At 35.7% G+C, this 21,974-nt stretch overlaps 1 protein-coding gene across 1 annotated transcript in view; it reads left to right on the top strand.

The window, feature by feature from the left end:
- LOC149772720 (uncharacterized) overlaps nt 1–18,467 on the top strand; it is a 31,513-nt gene extending 13,046 nt beyond the window's left edge. Inside the window, exons 5-10 of the mRNA XM_089947435.1 lie at nt 8,766–8,896; nt 9,430–9,575; nt 14,315–14,408; nt 14,979–15,171; nt 15,812–15,908; nt 17,409–18,467. Of these exons, the coding sequence (XP_089803561.1) occupies nt 8,766–8,896; nt 9,430–9,575; nt 14,315–14,408; nt 14,979–15,171; nt 15,812–15,908; nt 17,409–17,656 (909 nt within the window). The 3' untranslated portion in view covers nt 17,657–18,467. The remainder of the gene's footprint in view (nt 1–8,765; nt 8,897–9,429; nt 9,576–14,314; nt 14,409–14,978; nt 15,172–15,811; nt 15,909–17,408) is intronic.
- Nucleotides 18,468–21,974: the final 3,507 nt, after the last annotated feature.

Here is a 21,974-nt window from a genome sequence, read left to right as displayed (position 1 = left end):
CCAAATTGGTTTAATTTGGCCATTAGTCCAGTGGTCCATACTAGGTCGAACGCTTTTTCTAGGTCTAAAAAAACCGCTATGAGGTTGCAATCGGTTTCCCTATGTGCGTTAAAAGCGAGTTTGATGTCTGTTTCCAATCTGAGAAGTTGGTCAGTGGTGGACCGTTTGTTCCGAAAGCCACATTGATTTATGGAGAGTAGGTTATTGGTTTCTAGGTGGTGTTTTAACCTATTTGCGTTTATTGTCTCCATTATTTTGCAAATATTGTTTGTAAGGGAGATGGGTCGGTACGAATTTATGTTGTTGGGATCTTTACCTAGCTTGGGGATTGGTATTACTATGGCCTGTTTCCATTTGGTGGGTAGTTGGCCTTTATCCCATATCCTATTAAAGAGTTTGATTATGGCTATTGTTATATTGATAGGTAGTTTTTTGTAGATAATGTAACCTAACTGATCCTTACCAGGGGATGTTTCGTTTTTGGATCGTAGGGCTATCTTCCATTCATGTACTGTGATGTCGCTATTTAGGTGAGATTCTTTTGTTCCTTGGTCTTGAAACATTTGAGATTGGATTCCCTCCATTAGTTTTTTGTGTTCTTGAAAGTTTTTGGTGTGATTATTGTTGCTACTCATGTTCGAAAAATGCTTCGCTAGGAGGTCTGCCTTATCTTTATTTGTTAAGGCATTTTTAATTTTTGGGGCTGAGGTAGTTGCTTTCCCTTTTATGGCTTTTATCTTGTCCCATATTTGTTCTGAGTTTGATTTTAGACTCAGTTTAGAGCAAAAGGTTTGCCATAGATTAATTTTAGCAGTTTTTATAGTTTGTTTTAGTGCTTTTCCTTTATCTTTATATTGCTGGAAGTAGATAGAATTTTTGGTGCGTTTATATTTATTTAAGGCCCTTTTTTGTCTTTATGTGCGATAGTGCACTGTTTAGTCCACCATGGTACAGGTTTTTTATTTTGGATATTAGTTGTCTTTGGTATGCATCGGTTAGCTGCTTCTATAATTGTGTCTGCTATGTTATCATAATACATGTCAATACTTGGGCTTTCTTGTTTGTTGATTATCAGGTGACTATGTATAAACTGAATTGTCTGTCTCTGGATTACCCGACCTATCCACAGTGGTCGTAGAACTACCAGTTAGCAGAAATTCAACCGTTTTGCTTGGTTCAGTCAATGTTTCTGCATTGTCAGAAGTGATCATAACGTTACTAAGCGAGTGTTCATCAACTGACCCATTTCCCTCATTCGATGTTTCTGTATCTGTATGCATTAACTATAGGAATAGCAAATGATTGTTTGTCAGCTGTCTTGTCCCATTGAACAGATGTTTCTGCATCATCCGACCCCTCTGGCATGTCCATGCAGCCAGTAACCGACAGGTGATCAGCTGTCTTATTTGATTCGATCAGTTGTGATGACATATGTAGTGCATGTTGACACGCATTAATAATAATAATAATAATAATAATAATAATGAGGACTTTGTATAGAGCCTAATCTTTAGAAGCTCTAAGCGCTTTACAACATTAGACAATACCTATAAGATAAAAAAACGTATATAATGATATGATTACAAACACAAACACCATGAAAATAGAAAACATAAAAAACATGCTGAGAATATTTAAGGTAGGAAACAGTATTAGGTCTTTAAGTTTGTTCTTGCAGTCGAAATAAGTGCGTTTTGAGAACACTCTTGAATGTGATCACCGTGTCTTTGTGTCTAAGTTCAGTGGGCAATTCATTCAACGTTACTGGGCCCTAGTATGCAAAAGAACGCTGTTTTTGTTTTCATAGTGGGAATAATGAGTATACGATTGTCAGAAGAGGAGCGTAAGAATCTTGCTGGTGCATACACATGGGTGAGGTCGGATAGGTATGTTGGACTAGAGTCCGTCAGTGAAACGTAGCACAGAGAAATAATTTTGTGTTTGATTCTGGATCGAATGGATAGCCAGTGTAGGATACAGAGCAGCGGGGAGGTCTATCTGATACTGGCTGATGTTCATCAGTTACCACAGAAGGAGCGAAATCGTCATCCGTGAACATATTTGAATTCAAAGGCCCAAGTCCGCAGGTTTCAAAACCAGTGACAGCTTTCTGTAAACTGACAGATCGGTTATATGCTGCAGAAAAAATTGTAGCAACTTCAAATGCACGTATTCGACTTCCTGGATTGCTTGTCATCCAGTGTCCAGACTCCAAATTGAAAGCACTTTTTAGTGACTTGAAAAATGTGACATCAAGAGGCTGGAGTCGATGTGTGCAATGGGGAGGAAAGGTTATAAACACAATCCCTTTCTCGCGTGCACAGAGAACAGCTTCCAACGTTTTATGGTTATGCCCATCAAGAAGAAGAATATGTGGAGAGTCCTTCGTACATTTTACAAAAGAAGTGAAATGTTCCAACCATTGCAAGAAAATATGACTGTCTGTCCACCCACTTGGGTTACACAAACCCAGTGCTCCGGCTGGTGCGGCATTCATCAGTGATGAAGCCATTCGTTTACGTGGGTAGATACATGCTGGTGATGCAAAGGTACAGGCCGCACTCATGGCACCTATTACAGTAATAGTTTGACAACCTTCACCGCTTGTAACTTTACCAACTGATCTAACACCTTTTGATGCAATCATGTTTACTGGCTTGTGGACAGTACTAATGCATGTTTCGTCCATGTTCCGTATTCTGAGACCATCAGCAAGTGTTAAGTCAAGAGATTCTTTACCTATTTGGTAAACATTAACTACCTGTGGCAGTTAATCCCACGGCTCTGCTGACACTGGTTGTCTCTGGGGTTCTAATGGTAGATTTGGATGCCTTTTCATAAAGCCTTTCAGCCAATCAATACCTGCTGCACTGCCTTGAAATGGATGATTTTTAATATTCAGTTTAACTGCTAATTCGTATGCCAAATGCTGTACGTCAATAGTGGTAAGTCCAAATAATGCCTTTTCCATGGACTGGATGTGCTCAACTAGAAGTAACTCATAATATCAGGCTTGAAAACAGTAGTCTTAGTTCCCAGTTTTGACACTCCAGGCTGCGAAGCCTTCAAATCTCTATGTCTGAGCAAAGTTTTAGCTGAAATTCCATAATTCCTGGCAGCAACTTTCGGTGAAGTTCCAGAATGAACTGCTTCAAGAGCAGCTTTTAGAGCTAGTGTCCCATAATTTCTCGATCAGTTTACCTTCTGTAAGTTCTCACCACCTGCAAAAAAAGTATAGACTAATTTTAGGCACATGAACGGTTAGTTAAAAAATGTTCAACATTTACACAATTATGGGGCAACACGAGCCCTGTAGAGGTTTTTTGCCCCTATCGTTCAGCATTGACAATTTAGCAATAGGCGGAATTAACAACTGCTGAGAATGATGAAATATTATATGTAATGCATCTCTACACTATGTTGTTTAAAAACATACGTATCTTGTTTTCTTTAGGTAGATCCAGTCAAAAATACTGCAAACAAATAGATTGAACACTTTTACAGGAATATGCCAAAAAACTAATATTCTTGCGTAAAAACCATGAGTGCGGCTACTTCCAACAATGGCTGCTATTTACAAGGCCTATGTAAGCTGGGCAAACTTGTTATATAAAACCAGTCCATTTTCTAGCGCAGGGGCGTCAGGATGGCTTGGGAGCGTTTTACTCCCCCCACCCCACCCTAGTATCAGGAGCCCTACTGTTTGCTCTTTTTATGTAAGGTGTAAGCTGAATGCAGCTTGCCGTTTAATTTGAACCTACATTTTTACCAATGATATTTGGCGGAGGGGGGGGGGGAGATGAAAGTATCTTAAATTGCTGCTTTAATTTATTCAATAATAAATTCACTTTTAATCAATGCCCATGAAAATGCTTTGCTTGCTCATGATTCAAGTTTGCGATGTGTATTTTGTCCAATTGTATTAATGTATTATGCCGTGATTGTATGTCTTGCAGATCATACATGTTGTAATGATTTATTTGTTTTGTGTAAAAAGCTCATTTGAACTTATGCTGAATTGTTGTTTTAAATCATGTAGACGTTAAATAAATCTTATCTTACCTTATTAAATTCATGTGGCGGAAATGGCCGAGCGATGTCCGGATCAATTACCTGATGGAAAATGCAGAGGATATTCCGATTGCATAAAACTTTGAAGCAGTTCACTTACCTTTTGTAAAAAGAAGGCAAACTGCTTGACAATTAATTACTCAAACTGAGATTTTGCCACATCAGAAAACTGCATATCACAGTAAATATTCTCGTTCAACCTAGCCTTCGCGTGGCTCTGCTAGATCTCCGCCAAGCAACGACCTGTACACAAATAAAATATAATAACGTAACATTATTTTCATCAGGATTAATAAAAGTTGAACAATTATTTAACCATACAGAACCATACTAAAGAGATATTTTTTGTTCTGATCTAGCTGTCAAGCTTCTTCAAAATTTAGTCCCGCCTTTGTTTTTAACTGACTTAATGGAATGACATATCTGAAAAATACTCAACGTCGTAAACATACAAGTATTTACGGATTAAACACCGAGTTGTAGATTACTATTACTGTAATAGTCAACATCGTTGTACCTGCGAGAGGACGTTTCGTTTTCGCGTGTAATGACTATGTAGAAGATATTTTTGGAGAATTTTGGCATAAGAAGAAATTTCATTGTAGCCCCAAATCACACACACACACACACACACACACACACACACACACACGGTAAATTTCCACACATAAACAGACTTTATTCTACTCTAAAGTATGCCTTCTGATTGGTCAGAGAGTATAATTTAGTCAAACAAAACTTCGAGTTCTCAGTTGCAAGTATTTTGCTTTATTCATTTTTAATCTTGGGGCAAGACAAGGTTTGGTAAGAAACAACTCCTCTAGTCCGAATCTGGCCCGGAAGTATGTATGTATGTATGTATGTATGTATGTATGTATGTATGTATGTATGCATGCATGCATGCATGCAAGCATGCATGCATGTACGTACGTACGTAGGTATGTGTGTGTATGTGTGCGTGCGTGCGTGCGTGTGTGTGTGTGTGTGTGTGTGTTTATGCCAAGTCATTTGGCGTTTTCATACAAGCTTTCAATTTTCGTAATATGGTAAGCATTTTACTGCTAGAATGTTCATGGACTAATTTAAGATAAAATACGAATCTATCAATACGGTCAACGGCTTTTTCATAATCAACAAAAATAATAGTGAGATATTCACTTCTAAACTCAGCGTATTCTTCACCTAGAATATTATTTTCACTGACCCAGTTGGCTAGTCTTTCATTTCAAATTGATTTAAATATTTTGCTGAGGACTGGCAAAAGGCTAATCCTTCTATAATTATCAAGCATATTTATATTCCCAATTTTGAGAACGGGTGCGATAGCAGCTGTTGTCCAGCACTTCGGAAAGTATCCGAGATCCAATAATATGTTGAAAATAGACACTGCACTTGTGTGCTTCATTCCATATATATTTCTTAGAGAAATGCTTTCATTATTTTCAATTGCTAGTGTAGTAAGATCAGTTAGACTCAAGTGAAATATTATTGGTTGACGAAAAGACTAAATCCTGTAGATACTTATGACATTCAAATATTTATTGACCTGAAAGTAATTAGTACATTGTTGTTGCAGTGATATCTTGTATACGACTAAACTTTCCAACAGCCTTATCTTCCTCATTTCGGAAAGCTGATAAAACTTTAGTAAATTCTCACCATAGTGATTAAACTCCATTCTGTACACGTTAGCCCTTCCTCTTAAATCTAAATCCCCAACATATACTATATTCATATCAACGATATCATTACTATTAAGTACAATATCATGAGCTTATGTCGAGGCATATACAATGAAATCTCCACCAATAATAAATATATGGTTTTGATTCATAACTCCATAATGCGTAGATTCAATTTCCATAACAGTAAACAAGTCTTCTGGTGCATGAATTGATGAGTGTTCATATATATATATATATATATATATATATATATATATATATATATATATATATATATATATATATATATATATATATATATTATGTAATAATATCACATCCTTATTCAGTAACGTTAATATGGTACTTTAGTAAGGCAGTGAAAATAATAACTCATGGAGTATGATGATATGATTTCTGTGCTAATTTTTTATACAGTAATATTCAGTGATTGTTTCGGTTTCTTCATTGGTTCGTTGCAAAATATTAACAGAATATTTGGTATATTCAAATCTGTCAATATATGGAACAGTAATCATTTTGCTTCCTATCTGCTGACTGATCTCTTGAGAATTTACTCGAATGATATTAGTCGGAATCTTGTATGAATCTGAGAGTTTCACGCGGAGAGAGTTTGGTCTACGCAACCAAATATTTGCGTTGACTTCGTGAGGTCAGCGACAAGCGAGAGTCGGACCAGTCCTATAGATCTGCTTGGAAACCTGGTAAATAGAGGACCCTTTGACAGGAAGTTCTTTTGCTAAAATCCTGGATGAATTATGTTAAGTGGTAACGTTCCCATATTTCAAGATTGAAGTACGATAATGCTGTTTTACTGTCGTCACAAAATGAGTTTTGTTGATGACGCATACCTCCGTTAATATAAATATTGTATATGTGTTTACTACGCTGCATTTGCCTTGAAATTAGTGTTCAACGTATTTGATACTTACAGTATTACATTTTACATTAAAAATTCATGTTTTACCAGAACCGTTGTGAAAGGCACCTATAGGTCAATCATATTTTCAACAGAATAAAATATAAGTGTGTGTGTGTGTGTGTGTGTGTGTGTGTGTGTGTGTGAAATATACGCGGTATTAATGCATGAATATCCAATTTATTTTAATCATACGCTAATTTGTTCCTGAATCGAAGCACAGAAGATTAAATTAATCTTCTCCCACCATTCAACTTATACACCATCCCATAACGTAAGGCTGTGGCTTTATTTATCATCCAGTCATAACAACTAGTCGAAGTGTTTGAGGAAATCAGAGCCGCTACAGTGTAACAAAATAAGTCGCTACTATTTCAGTATCTTTGGTGCTCTACGTTGCAATTAGTAATATTACGGGCAAAAAGTGCTTGGAAACGGATGCTGAAATATTTACAAATAAGTTCGATCTGAGGACAGTTTTCCTTAAAATTTATATTTTGCTAAAACAAGACAACGCACCAGAGACAATTAAGTGGTAGCTATTTGTCCAAACTAGTTTTCTTTGATAGGAACATCGCTCGATCATTTCCGTCAAGTCAAGTAATAACCGCAAATGTCGTTATAGGAATACATAAAGCTGATGCATTTTATGAGTTTCCTCTGGGGTAAGTAGACCACATATTTTGTGACAGAAAAAATGTCCACAAGGCTTCAATTGTGACTTTGTCTTCTTCTGCTGCCATAATGTGTCATATGAACAGAAGTAGTTTTGAATATAGTTCTCAATAGCTGAAGATGTCATCCAAGATTTCTTAATTGCCTTGATGGATATGGTCTATGTTGTATCGATTGTCAGAAATGGAAAAGCATTCTGACCACCTCAGCTATTTCAGCTAAAAATAAAAAAAAATAAAAATAAAAAGTCTTTTCCCCCCAAATGCCCTGGATATATTAGTGTAGTAATTTGCAGGAAAATGATATATAAAAAAAATCACTGGAAATTTCTCAGAAAGAAAGGAACCCACATCGGCTATTCATAGGCTTGAATTGACTGAGAATTTCCGAATGAAAAACATTACTCATGACTTCGTAACTTATTTCTTATTTAGCAGAGGTGATCCTAATGACAGCTGTTGGCATTCACTCCATGACATTCGAATTCATCTCGGCTATTTCTGCAAAATTAAAGTATGCCTCGGCATTCGTATCATCGAGGTAAATTTCACAGATTATACCGTGAAGGTATGTCGACAACTGCCATTCTGATCACGTGGACTATTTACGAAACAATGATTGACTAAGTTTCATATATCTGATACATTTGTTAATCACGCAGAAATAACTGAGATAGTTCTGAATGATGCGTCAGATATATCTCGGCGCATTAATTTACAAAAATTGTACATTTCGTTAGCCAGAATTTCTCCCAAAACTAAACCTCAATCTAGTATGCAATTGTAGGATTGACTGAGATGGTACGAATAGAAAAAATAATAAAATACAATGAATATTCGTAACACGTTGGTCAAAACTGTTTCGTAAATAGCCGAAGTGGTCAGAATGGGAAGTCTCGACTAAATTCAAGTTATCTGGAGGACTGACGGAGTTGCAAATAATTCCATCCATAATCCGTAGGATTGATCGAGTAGTTGCAAATGGAATGGTAAGATTGTAATGTGTTGCAATAAATTACATTTTTCACATGTTTTAAGATATGTTACCGGAACTGGCCGCAGTAAAATTGCAAGTTGGGCTCAACACACCTGCATTAGACAATGTTGACAAGGGACTTCCTAGAGAATCGAGCAGTGCTGCTCAAATATCGTAGGGAAACGATTAATTTCCTACTCCATTTACTCTTCTGAGTCATAAATTGCTCGTTTTTTTTTTCTTCTGGCAGGCAGTATAACTTGTGTACAGTTTTATGCCGCCTGTATTGATTCATTGATGTAAAATGTCAACGATTCATATCTATCGTAAATTTTAGAATTTTGTGCTTTTTATTTTTTTTTACAAGAAGAAATTGGTAAAATAAGTTTACATTTCCATTTTCAGCATGACCCAATTCTCACTTTTCAATGTATTTTCAGAATGACCCAATCCTGACTTTAAAATTCCGATCTTACGCTGTCGATGATGCCTACACGGCAACAGATAGATTCTTTACATACACATGTAACACGAGTGTTGATGCCTTAACAGCGATTACTCCCCTCACTGGGTAAACTACTTCGTGTGTGCCTACTGTGTATGTACTTGTGTGTAGAGGCAGGTGAATTATATGCCTGGTTAAATTGCATCCATTATTTAAATTTTCATCAATTGCATGAAGAATGACGGAATTTTTGAAACATGTGATGTACGAATATGTATGTATGTATGTATGTATGTATGTATGTATGTATGTATGTATGTATGTATGTATGTATGTATGTATGTAGATTTTTCATAATTTTGAAGTTATGTATATCAATATAATGAAATTATGTTTTTACTTTACGACAAAAAACGCACTAATGCCTGATTCAAAATGATACTGATAATATGTGCAGATTTTTATGTCCCGGAAAGATAATGGAAGTTCAAGAAAGGTAATCGATAGATATGCTAAACTGTCATTTTATTCGATAGACTACACTTCAGACAAGTTTCCTGTCGGTCTTTCTACGTGTGAATTAACTTACATAAGAATGTACAAGAACGTATGTAAATATATGATCTTTTAAAAATGCCAATATGAATTTGATACTACAGCCAACTTGTACCTCCGCCCATTGTTACACTCTCCACGACCTACTCAGCGACTCTAGAATACTGGGACGGTGCCAATACAGTTACCTCTGGGAACCTAGGAGACAACGTTCGATTGAGATTTACCTATTATCATTCTTCAAACAAAGGTAAATATAAGGTAACATTACATAGCATTTATATTTTTAGAAAAATCAAATAATGACAACAGCCTATGTTTACAATCCGTCCCCTTTGGCAAATGGATTGCCATGAAAGAAAAGCTTTCTTGCATTCACTTTAGTATAAAACCCACAAGTTGTATTAAGGGCATATACATGTACTTTGACCATTGCGAAGTTTTTCGTGTATTTGGATTCTTCTCCATCTTCTCTCCTCTTCCTCGTCATTCAACGGCCACCACAAACTATTGGTAATGTAAACTGTAACCACCTCCACCTTATCAGCATCATCGCTATCGTTATCAACAACACCATCTACAACAAATACAGCAAGATCGTCTTTCTATTATCCAGAGAAACATACACTGCATTTATATCTATCTAGGAAGGCTGTAATTTAGGACTAATTTTTTTTAGGATGAATTAAACATGCACTACTTTGCGGGACAGTTAGTCTTATAGTCTCATAGAACATATCTCGAAGTACTTAATTTTGTGCATACATACATACATACATACATTAAAAATAACATGGTTTCTAAAATGTTGGTATAAAGCAATTTGATATGCCAAAATATAACTTCTACATACGTGTTACAACAGGCTTGACGCCCGTATGCGGTAGGTGAAAACATACTGGTTTACTGATGTCCAATCATTCATCTTGCTTTACAAGTGTCCAATTACGTCACCATAAAATTTCTCAAAATGAATCTTGGAAAATCTTGGGAATACATTTCAACATAGCATTGGTTATACATATTTATTCTCATATGCCACCTATGTGTGGCCTGAGATTTTATTTCTTAATGAAGGTTTTGTTCTGTTCCATTCTTTAGATTTAAAACAAACATAATTGGCTCGAAGGATTTCCTTCGCTATCAAAGACAAAGGTCTAAGAGGATATAAACAGTCAATCACCTACTTCAATGAGCCAGACAGCGGTGTTTGATTTGTTAAATGCCAGTGATGACGTCAGTGTGCAATTATCAATACAGTTAGTATATCGAATTGGGATCGGCCCATGGTGCATTAATACGCATATATAAATATTGTTTCAACAGCGACTATTCATAGCGACCCGAGTATTCGGCAAAAATATCCGTCTTAATCAAACAGACTTAGCCTGAAAATAAAATAACAACATACTAATAGCTTCATCCACAAAACTAGGAAAATAATAAAACATAAAGATAGATTAGCAAGTACTTAGCCCAACCCTAAACCCAAACATAGAGAAACAAACAAACTGCAATAATCCTTAATCTAAATTTTTAAAAAAATAAAAAAATCTTTCTTAAATTAAAAAAAATTAACTAATTTTCTAGTACACCAGAATCCTACAACATGAAATTAAGGACACTAACATCTTTTCTACCGCAAGGTGACCGCAGATCATCTGTAGTACAACAAACACAACTGCACTAAGGCACAGCCTCTCCTCGAGGCACTAAAAGCAATTAGAACACCGAGATAAAAAATTAAAAAAAATAGAATATATAAGGTGGTCTAAAAAGTCCAAGACCATCAGGCCCCACTTCACAAGGCGGCAAAGTCTATCAAATAGGAAAACTTACTATAACCCAAAAATTAATACCTATAAGGTGGTCCAACCCCCGAGGAACATCAGGCCCGGCTGCACAATGCAGCAACCAAATTCCTAGCGAAACAAGTTAGGAGCCTAAACTTAAGAATATATTAGGTGGTCCAAACCCCAAGAACCATCAGGCCCAACTGCACAAAGCGGCGCACCATTAAGCCTGGGAAAGTTTAAATAACCATATACAAAATGGTGAACCCAAACCAAGAACCACCCCACCCAAATCAGACTCAACAGATAAAGTTTAAATAACCCTACAGACTATCACTAAGCGGTCTTTAAAAAAAAAACAACGGCACAAAATCTATCTCCTATAATCCGCCAAGACGACAATTCGTTAACCTTTTGGCAAGGGAGTCAAATAATTTATACCCTGGATAAACCAAGGTGCCTTCCTAGTGAACAGGCTCCTCCCTAACCGAACCTTCCTCCTCGCCACCGCCGGACATTAGAATAATAAACGCGCATAGCACATAATAAATACATGAAGGAAGAGGCACTTTTTCCTCCATGAACAATTAATTAACCCTCCACATGGGAATAAAAACCTAGGTGTCCCGATGTGACGTCATAGTGATGACCAATCGCTACTTGCGTCACATACTGCTTGGTTGACACCTAACGCAGCTAATGCAGACTGAACTCGAGTGTGTGCTGGGTCTATCCCCACTCGAGTATAGTCTTACATTCAGGTCGCTAGGGTCTATGAAGCCAGTCATATTGACCCAAGACCTGACGGCTCAGTTAAATAGTGCCTTTTATGCACATCAATGCCTGGGGGATGAGGCTCTTATTCCTTCGCCCTGAATTAATTAAATGGTCCGCTTATTGACATTAACCAGACGTACATGACAATATGGGCGAAAACGTCTATAATTTAAATAATGATGATGATGAGGCTGTCACTTTTATACTCTACAGATCAATTATGATTAATCATTAACGATATACAGATAGCGAGAAAAATATGTATAATCTCTGTTGTCTACCTGATTTGGACATGTTACACAATGTCATTCAAAATCCTTCTCTCTCTCTCTCTCTCTCTCTCTCTCTCTCTCTCATACGTAAGAGACAAAATAGGTGCAAATCTGTTGAGTGAGAGAGAAAAAGTGTTATGGCTTTGAAACTGAACTTATAGCCAGATAACCTACAAGAACCTAATTCATCGTAACAGTATGTGTACACCTTCCATGGGATTTTTCAACAGTGTTCACAGTATCAGTGATATGTAAAGTTGCAATAGCCTGTAGAGATACTTCTGGACCATGGTAAAGGGCGAAAATTAATATAAAAAACGAATGTAGTGGCGTTTTGCTTGTGTTATGCCACGATATATCTAGACCTTTGAATTTTTGTGAGATTTACAGACAAACCAACGAATGGAAATGAGAAAAGAGAGATGGAGATATTTTTAAAAAAGCATAATAATAACATAGATCAACTGTAAATAAATTTAAATTTGTTTGAATTACCTCTTGTTGGTTCGTCATTTCGCTTAGTTTAGATTCCCCATTCGTTTCAGTATACCCGCTGGTAAGTAAATGACTGTCTGTTCAGTGTTCAGTAAGTTAATCATACCTCGTTTGCAGTGGTCTGCATTTTTCATTTAAACCATCTTTCCATATTTAAATTATAAATGTCTCCTATATTTACTTGATCAATATCAATGAAAACAGAAGCTCGAAAAAAGAGAAAAGAAGAAACTTGTCATTTTACAAAGTGGACACACTGATCAGGAACGTGAAGAGTTCATTCACTCCTTAAAAACACAGTTGACATTCTTAACTCCATTGGAAATTATTGTATGTAAAATTTTATATGATATAAATAAATATATTTATAGTATATACGCTGTATCTTTGATATAACACTCGTATAAATTGTTCATTAAATGCGACTCGGTAAGCTTCGTTTCTTTTTAGTGCTTCGAAAAATTACAATCTCCTGATGTTATAGTTCAACGTTTCATATGTCAGTGATGGAAAATTTACAGCATACAGAGTTTCTTTTTTAATTTCATAAAAATTAACGAAGAAAATAAGTGAAGGATAGAAATCACAAATTGGATACGTCTGCCAAAATCATACTCATATATGTTATAAGCAAGTGGCGGAGGGTGTTTGGGGTTTTTCTTTCTTTTCTTTTCAGTTATTTCGTTGGTTTGTTGTTATTGTTTGTTTTTTTTTTGCGATGTGATGAAAGTTTGGTAATTTTTTGTCTTATGCAGTTGAGGTGTCGTCAGCTGTACGTTTATTGTGTTATTGTGACAGGTAAAGAACTGACTGAAATGTATTAAGGGCTTATTTACGCACGCAGTACAAAATAGTACAATTTTGACATGATGATAAGCATGTGCTGTGACGTCCATTGTGTTGTCATTGCGTTTACATAGTTTGTATTTATTTGCTAACCGTGGAAGCTATCTACAAATTTGTGTTTAATTATGGGTAGCGGTGCGGATCAAATAAATTCCTTTGCATGGCTAATTTGTGAATTATTCAGCATCGATATGCCGTTATCCCTATACAGTCATATAATATGGAACAGATCATGCAAATCGGTTTGTTGTGTGTATACTAGGAACATGCATTGAACCTTCGGTCGCTGTCTCTTCCCTTATGTCCTAGAAACATATTCACATTGCAATCAGAGAGCGACTCCTATATAAGAACCCATTACCACTAACCATTACCAATAGATAATTGATGTGTGTGTGTGTGTGTGAGAGAGAGAGAGAGAGAGAGAGATCGTCAGACGTTAAGGTAAAGGTTCATTGCGTGGCAACCATCTTTGTGCGAAAGACAAATGCATCCTTCATTCAACGCTGATATATATTACGTAAACGTGGACTCATTTATATTTAATATGAAAATACGTAATACGTCATATGTGATTAGTATTATCGTCAGATTAAAATACATGATGCATTTGAAAAAGTTTACATTATATTTCTGTTAGGTAGACATGACATAAATACACTTATTCATATAGATTTAAAGCCGCTATGAACAAAAGCGTTAATACTACAACTTCATTTCGTAAACTGTCTTTCTGCCTATTAGTCTGAATTCTCTGTCTTTTATTGTCATCTATAAACATAACATATGCACATTTTTATTTCTAGATTATCTAGATTATACGTGTGGAATTATTACTAACTGCATAGCTGCCGGTAATGCTGCTTACTCAGGCAACGTATCTTTCATTGGCACGAACGGGTAAGCTTCTCACGTTATGGACATCCATATGAACTATGAACGTACAGACAAACAGATAAGACAAACAGATAGAATGAAAAAAGAAAGAGGGATGGGCTTACAGTCTGACACAATGACACACACACTGTATGTATATATATATATATATATATATATATATATATATATATATATATATATATATATATATATATATAGATAGATAGATAGATAGATAGATAGAGAGAGAGAGAGAGAGAGAGAGAGAGAGAGAGAGAGAGAGATTGAAGTTGACGTAGCTTTATAGAAGGTTGAAAATAAATTAAAAGCATAAGACATAACTATTTCATTCATCGATATCGGCTTAAGTTCAAATGTAATCTCTGAATGAGACGTGATAATGTGTATGCTTACATGTCCTTTAGTCATTACTGAGATACAAAAATGCATCATTTAAGATTTAACAAAATATTTATAGGAACGGGTTATGTGTTGAACTTTTTCCAGATTAATTTCGTTATCGGGAAGAAGAAAAAAACACAACAACACATAAGATTGTCAGATTGGTTATGGCATATTTTCATTTTTCAGATGCCACATTTCTCAGGATATCATAGCTATCAACAGTGGATTCGTTTCGAATACAAGCCTTAGCAACAGTACTCATTACTATGCTATGACGCCATATTTTGACCTGCGCAGTTTCGAATCCACATCTATTCCTCCCCTGACAGTTTATGTACAGTGTGACGTCACGTATTATTACGGACCGTGTAGTTTTACAGTGAGTATATAAAATATATAAAATAGCCACATAGGTCTTTCGTGTAAAATAAAATATTGACCTAAATTCGTCAAGAGAGGTATTACGTAAACGTTTAATGCATATAATTTTTCTTAACGTCAGCACATTCACTTAGATAATATGAAGATCTTTATATCCTGTTTCCTGAAATAGATTATACAGTATTTCAAAACTTAAATTCTGACAAACGAATCCGTAAGGACAAGTTTGTGATTTAAACGGATTTTTTTTCGGGGAGCAAACTCAAGCCAGCTTTTGCTAACCAATCCGTGTTATTGACGAGTGAGACAATATTTCTTGCTGAATGATTTGAATCCAGACTAAAATTTAAGAGACCCAACATTTTTCCAAATATTTAAATGCTGCCGAATTTGATGGAATAGTGGTCTCCATTGAAAGAAAGGCTGTATTAATGCAGACAATTTTAAAAGAATGTATCTTTTTTTACAAAAATTTACTTTGCTGATCCAAGAACTGAAGTTTATTAACATTCATTTAAAGAGCATGTATAACCCATGTAAATAAATGTCACATGCACCAGCAAGAGTTTTTAAAGAGTACAAACATGATGCAATTGGGTGTAATTTTTAAAAAGTAAAGAAAATTGTAACTATTTCAGAACCACTGCAATGCTCGCAGAAAAAGGGACGTTTCTGAGGATCTCACTAGAACATCAAGAATGCGAACTATTATTATTATAAATGGCCGAGAGTCAGGTAGTTGTCTTACATTTTTTAAAACTTTTCTTTATATTTTTATACAATCTGATTTAGCCAAATCTCCAAAGACCTACTATGCAAGAGATCATAGAGGTACCCTAAGAGATGTTATGAAGACCTTGCTAATTTCCATAATTGTGTAACTTTTTATCATAAGAATGGATAGTAATTTTCCTACAGCTTTAAGCTTTTGTTTAAATTTATTGCAAACACATGTCGAACGGTTGATCCACTTTCAGAATCATAAATTTGAACTTTGATGGATTGATAACATGAATGGTGCTTCTCAGATTTGCATAATATTAGATTGATAACATGATTGGTGCTTCTCAGATTTGCATAATATGAGATTGATAACATGATTGGTGCTTCTCAGATTTGCATAATATGAGATTGATAACATGATTGGTGCTTCTCAGATTTGCATAATATGAGATTGATAACATGATTGGTGCTTCTCAGATTTGCATAATATGAAGATAGGTGCAGATCTTACATCAATCATTTTGCTTTTTATATGATAAAGTGAAACTATTGCTATTCAACCATTATTTAAAATAAATATTCTCGGTAGTTCTATGATTCAGCTGGAATACAATCTTCCATACGAGAGATGTTTTTGAATATAGCATGTTCTAAGTAAGTTTGTGTACGTTTCCAAAGTTCATACGATGACAGAACAAGGTGTCAGGTTAAAATGAGAAAACACTCTAAACACTTAGTCAATGAAGCAGTATTTTGTTTTCCTTCAGGAAAGTAATATTTGAAAGCGGGGTTCAGGCTAACAAGGTACAAGGAACAAGTAGCACATTAGTTAAGGAAATAGTTCATCTACTATGCACCGTTCCGGTGGTCTAGTGGTTAGAGCGTTCTCGAATGCGGTAGGTCGGGGTTCGAACCACGGACAAGTCATACCAAAGACTTATAAAAATGGTACTAACAGCTGACTCGCTTGGCGCTCAGCATTAAGAGGTTAGTGTGAAGACAAGTCAGCCAGGTGTCAGGATGATGTGACTGGGTGGGACTTGATGCAATATGTCTGCGGCATGATGTACTAGACATCACTATAAACTCTCACACTGCGGACATCGTAGCGATATGACTTAAAAATTGTTAAAGCTACGTTACAAATAAAAACACACACACACACACACACACACACACACACACACATCTACTATGCAGACATACCGTAGCGAAAAGGGCTTTATATGAAAACTCCTTTGATAGCCCATCTGTTTCAAGCTCTATATGATTATATAGTCGAATGTTTACTATATATATATATATATATATATATATATATATATATATATATATATATATATATATATATATAGTAAGTCACAGAAACATTTAATAAAGTATGTCAGAAAAGCATGTTGTTTAGGTGTATCAGGTAATGAATAGGTAGGACATGATTATATTCTGCTGAACTTTATCTACATCAATCATCTTATCGAAATTCATCTTTCTTCTTGTCATTTTGCTTTGCAGATAAGAAACCTACGATTCCACAGGACGAAAATACAACTGATAGATGCTTGGACAGCTTTACTTTTACTGGGACAATAAGCCTCCTTAGCACCTTAATTGCAATCTTCTTTGGTATAGGCATCTTGGTATATCTAAGTCTGAGGCGATTTCCGACCAAAGAGAAGATGGTTGGCGGTGAATTCACCACCCCTTTGCAATCCAAATCTTTTCCAAGTCTCCAGGCAGTGACTAAAGCCTCAAAAATGTAACAAAACTTCAGAATGAAGATACATTACAAATTTCAGAAGGATAATCTATTATATTCGGTGATACTACAAGAATGGGTTGGGATGTAATTCGATGGCCATCAAAGGAACGAAAACATTAATACTAAACTTCGCTAAATAAGCGGACAAACTTAATGCATGACTAACATTATAAAAGCCAGAACATGGTTTGCTTATAATGGGCCAGTCGGATGCTTTACCTGCTTTTTCTGCCACCCCACCCCCTTATTATTGTATGAATACAATTGGCCTCCGCTAGAGTGCACCGTGAAAAATGAGACAAAATAAGCCAAAGATTTGCTACCAGAATTGTCCCCTTGAGTCACAGTATCGAGACATGTTATTTAAAGAGGTTTGCATTGTAATTCTGGATGTTATATACCAAGTGCTTGTTAGAAAAGGCCGACGATGTACTGACTGGTTCATAACGCCATAAGGCTAATCTGTGCATATTTTTTTAATTCTGGGAATAATGTTTGCCGATTGTTTCTCCGTACGTATGTACGTCATTTCTGCCATAGATGTCACTTCTGAATTGTCACTACTTAAATTCCTAGACATTGTGCGAATCAGACATTTATACACACATATGCAGTTACGTATGAAAATACATGTATACAGTGTGCAATGCTGCCAGTAAGAAAGGATAGGGTAAGAGAATGAATTTGTGCGCATACCCATCATGCATTTACCCTGTTTGCAAATCAATTAAAACCAATGCTTGCAAATAAATTCATACTGCTTCAGCTGTTATAATATTATAGTTATGAAATAAAATCATATTTTAGCACTAGATGTAGGAGAATTTAGCTATTTGTTTATTTTTGCGTAAGAAAGACTGGAATAAATGTGTAGCAAACATACAATTTGATCTTGCTGCTGGTAAGATTTACAACGTGTCTGCAATTAACACTTTGCGAATATCTCAATGTTTGCTATTAGCACTTTGTGATTATTTCAATGTTTGCTACTAGCACTTTGTGATTATTTCAATGTTTGCTGTTAGCGCTTTGTTAATATTTCAATGTTTGCTATTAGCACTTTGTGAATATTTCAATGTTTGCTATTAGCACTTTGTGAATATCTCAATGTTTGCTATTAGCACTTTGTGATTATTTCAATGTTTGCTACTAGCACTTTGTGATTATTTCAATGTTTGCTGTTAGCGCTTTGTTAATATTTCAATGTTTGCTATTAGCACTTTGTGAATATTTCAATGTTTGCTATTAGCACTTTGTGAATATTTCAATGTTTGCTATTAGCACTTTGTGAATATTTCAAAGTTTGCTATTATGACTTTGTGAATATCTCAATATAGTATTTGGTCAAGCTACTGTGTCAAAAAGGACATTTTTCACGCGGATTTGTTAAATTTTTAATCCATATTCTTTTGACAAAAAGAATTGCAGACTCATAATTTAATCCGAACCAATCGGTAGTACAGATTGTCTTCACCAGATGATGTAAGCAAGATGTTTTCTTATTCCGAATCCTGTCTAGTGATCTGTATCGTTGCAGAGATTAATATTCCTTATATTTCAATTTATTTGCTGATGCCAATAAAATATTCTGCACAGATGCAAGAATAAATAATAGTGTGGGAATAGGATCCAGCAGCAACTGGTTAAACATCAATTGTGCATTGTAAAAGAATACAATTAACAATAGTCATGTTTAAAGTGTTTGCGTTTGTATTTAAGAATATCAAGTAATGTTGAATCAATCAACCTGGATTTATAATGAGCCTGTTTAATCAGAAATGCACAGATGACACCGGGTTTGATTGGAAAAAGCCCGAATTAAGTTCAGAATATTTTTTTCTGAATCCACAATTTACTTATCAGATGTTGACTGTGTCTGAAAAAAAATGCTCAACAATAATTTACTTACTTGGCTCAATGGCGTTTAAGATTAAAATTTCCTTGTTCGGCCGTTTATTTTAATATATAATATCTTTCTTTACCTTCAAAAATGTGCCAGGTTTATAATTTTGCACTTGCTATTAGTTTTACAATAGTGTATAAAAAAATAACATTATATAACTTACGGTTAGTTACACCAGAACTAGAAATAGCTCATGATAGCAGAAAAACAACAGGGTCTAAGATTTACCTCCAATTAACCACTTTTTTCCCCCAAACTAAAATGTAAAGTTCACTGCGTTCTGCTAACTGTTCAATCAAGAAGCTATAATATGGTCTAGTAACTAGAATGTGCATATTGCGTTTTAAAAATGTACAAATGTGCCCATTGTTTCGCTTGAACAAAATTTGTAATTTTGGAACATCCTTCTCGAGTTTATAAAATGTAGAAGTGTGCTTGTTTATGTTCTCATTGTTTCCTTGAAACAAGAATTGCTGCTCAGCAATCGTCCCAAACCCCCTTACAGAAGATGTTAATATAAATCTGGGAAAAGTAAAATATTGTGTGCTAGGAATTCTCGTTAGTTCTTTGAAACAATAGTTCTACAGATGTTAATATACATCTTCATAAGTATTACAAAGTATCACATCTATCCTAGCAGCTTATAACTATGTCATCAAGTGTTTTCAGCCTCATACAAGGAAAACAATGTTACCATTATCGTTAACTGTCTCTCTACGCACTGACGGCTGGCGAAGACCACACAGATTAGCATCGTTGATAAGCAATATACCTTCAACTATGCTGGACCACAGGGTAGTCCCGTTAGTAACCAAGGAGAACAATCCCAAAATCTTCTCGACAAAGTACTGTTCTACCTTTTACAAGTGCAATGCCAGTATGAGGAGTTCCAGTCTTTGACATTAGTAAGTCTGTTTTAGTTTAGGTTGATGATATGATATCTCGGTGGTGACGTGCCAGCACGTTCTTTGCTTTCTCGGTCTTCATCAATGCTGTTTTCAAAGAAAGTATCTACTATTTATCGAAACTAATATGGGGATGGATGGAAGAAAGGAAACATGAAATGCTAAGTACAAAGGTAATAGGCCGATCATTTAATCTTGAGGGTAGGGTTGCGGGATGTGTAGCTCGAGTTTTCTTTCTGAACTAGTCCAGTTTGTTTTCTTTTTATCTCAAGATGTTTTGTCTTTTTCAACTAATATACTGTATAGATTTATTCTCCCTCCCTCCCCCCCCCCAACGGAGCAGGAGAATTTTTAAATTTTTCCAACCCTTTCACCCCACAGGCCCATCCCTTTACCATCATCCAGTGTCATGTTTACCCCGACCCAGAGTAGCCCAGTTGAAACATGTATAATCAAGGTAATTCTGACAGGCCATTGTTTGATGTCGAACATTGCCGAAGGCTAGCACTAATCCGTTACGTAAGATTGTTGTGGCTAGAATAGAAGAACCGGACATCGGAGTTGCAAAGTCACAGACAGCCAATTATCACCTAGGTGTCGAAATGTTTCCTAGATCAAAAGAAATTGCCTGAAGAAGTGGGAGTGTCCTAACTTCTTTCCCCTGCAAACAGACAGACAGGTTGAACTGGCCGCTAAGACGATTGGACAGGGGCACAGCGCCACCCAATCAGAATCGAGATGGGGGGAGACCTTGATTTGGGTAGAATGATATCCCCGCGTTTTCCGGCAAAAGTTAGTTCGCTGAGAGAGATTACCCAGAGAAGAGGTTAGCGTAACTCCGTATAGCCATTCGTTATTGGCGGGAAATAAATCATAAAGAGAAAGAGGGCGAAAAGGAACTCGGAAGCTATATCACCACAGGAGAAGGCAATACAACGTAAGAAAAATAAACAGGGAAAGAGAACTATAGAGGCCGAAATAGAGAAAATACAAGAAGAAGAAGACTCAGAACTGGAAAGCGAGGGAGATGATATGGGACGAAATGAATCGGAACTGGAAACGGAAAATGACACGGAAATGGAGAAAGAGAACGTAATTACAACAACAACAACAGAATCGATACATACCATGAACACAGAGTCAGAGAGTACAATCCAAACAACAGTGACAAGTGCAGGGGAAACACAAAATAGTACAAATACATCAGAGGGGGGTGGGGAAACCAGTGCCCCTCCTACAGACATTTCACAAACAAGTTTATAACACAAGAATTATAATAATTTGTTAAATAATTTAGAATAATAAGGAAAAAGGGACACCCTGGAAGAGACAAGAATGGAAGGAAAAAACTTACAATTCTTGTCTATAAATATAAATGGTATAAATAGGGAAAAAATTTTTAAATTCCCTAAAGATCTAAATTATGATGTATTGTTAATACAAGAGACGCATAACGGTTTTAAAGACAATATAAAAATAATAATGGAAAGTTACCTAAATGGGATCTTATT

This window comes from Sinohyriopsis cumingii, unplaced genomic scaffold (assembly GCF_028554795.1).
Source record: "Sinohyriopsis cumingii isolate HCF-2022 unplaced genomic scaffold, ASM2855479v2 utg001196l, whole genome shotgun sequence".
Classification (NCBI taxonomy): Eukaryota; Metazoa; Mollusca; class Bivalvia; order Unionida; family Unionidae; genus Sinohyriopsis; species Sinohyriopsis cumingii.
The sequence above is the reverse complement of the archived record's forward strand: the minus strand, read 5'-3'. Positions and strand labels throughout refer to the sequence as shown.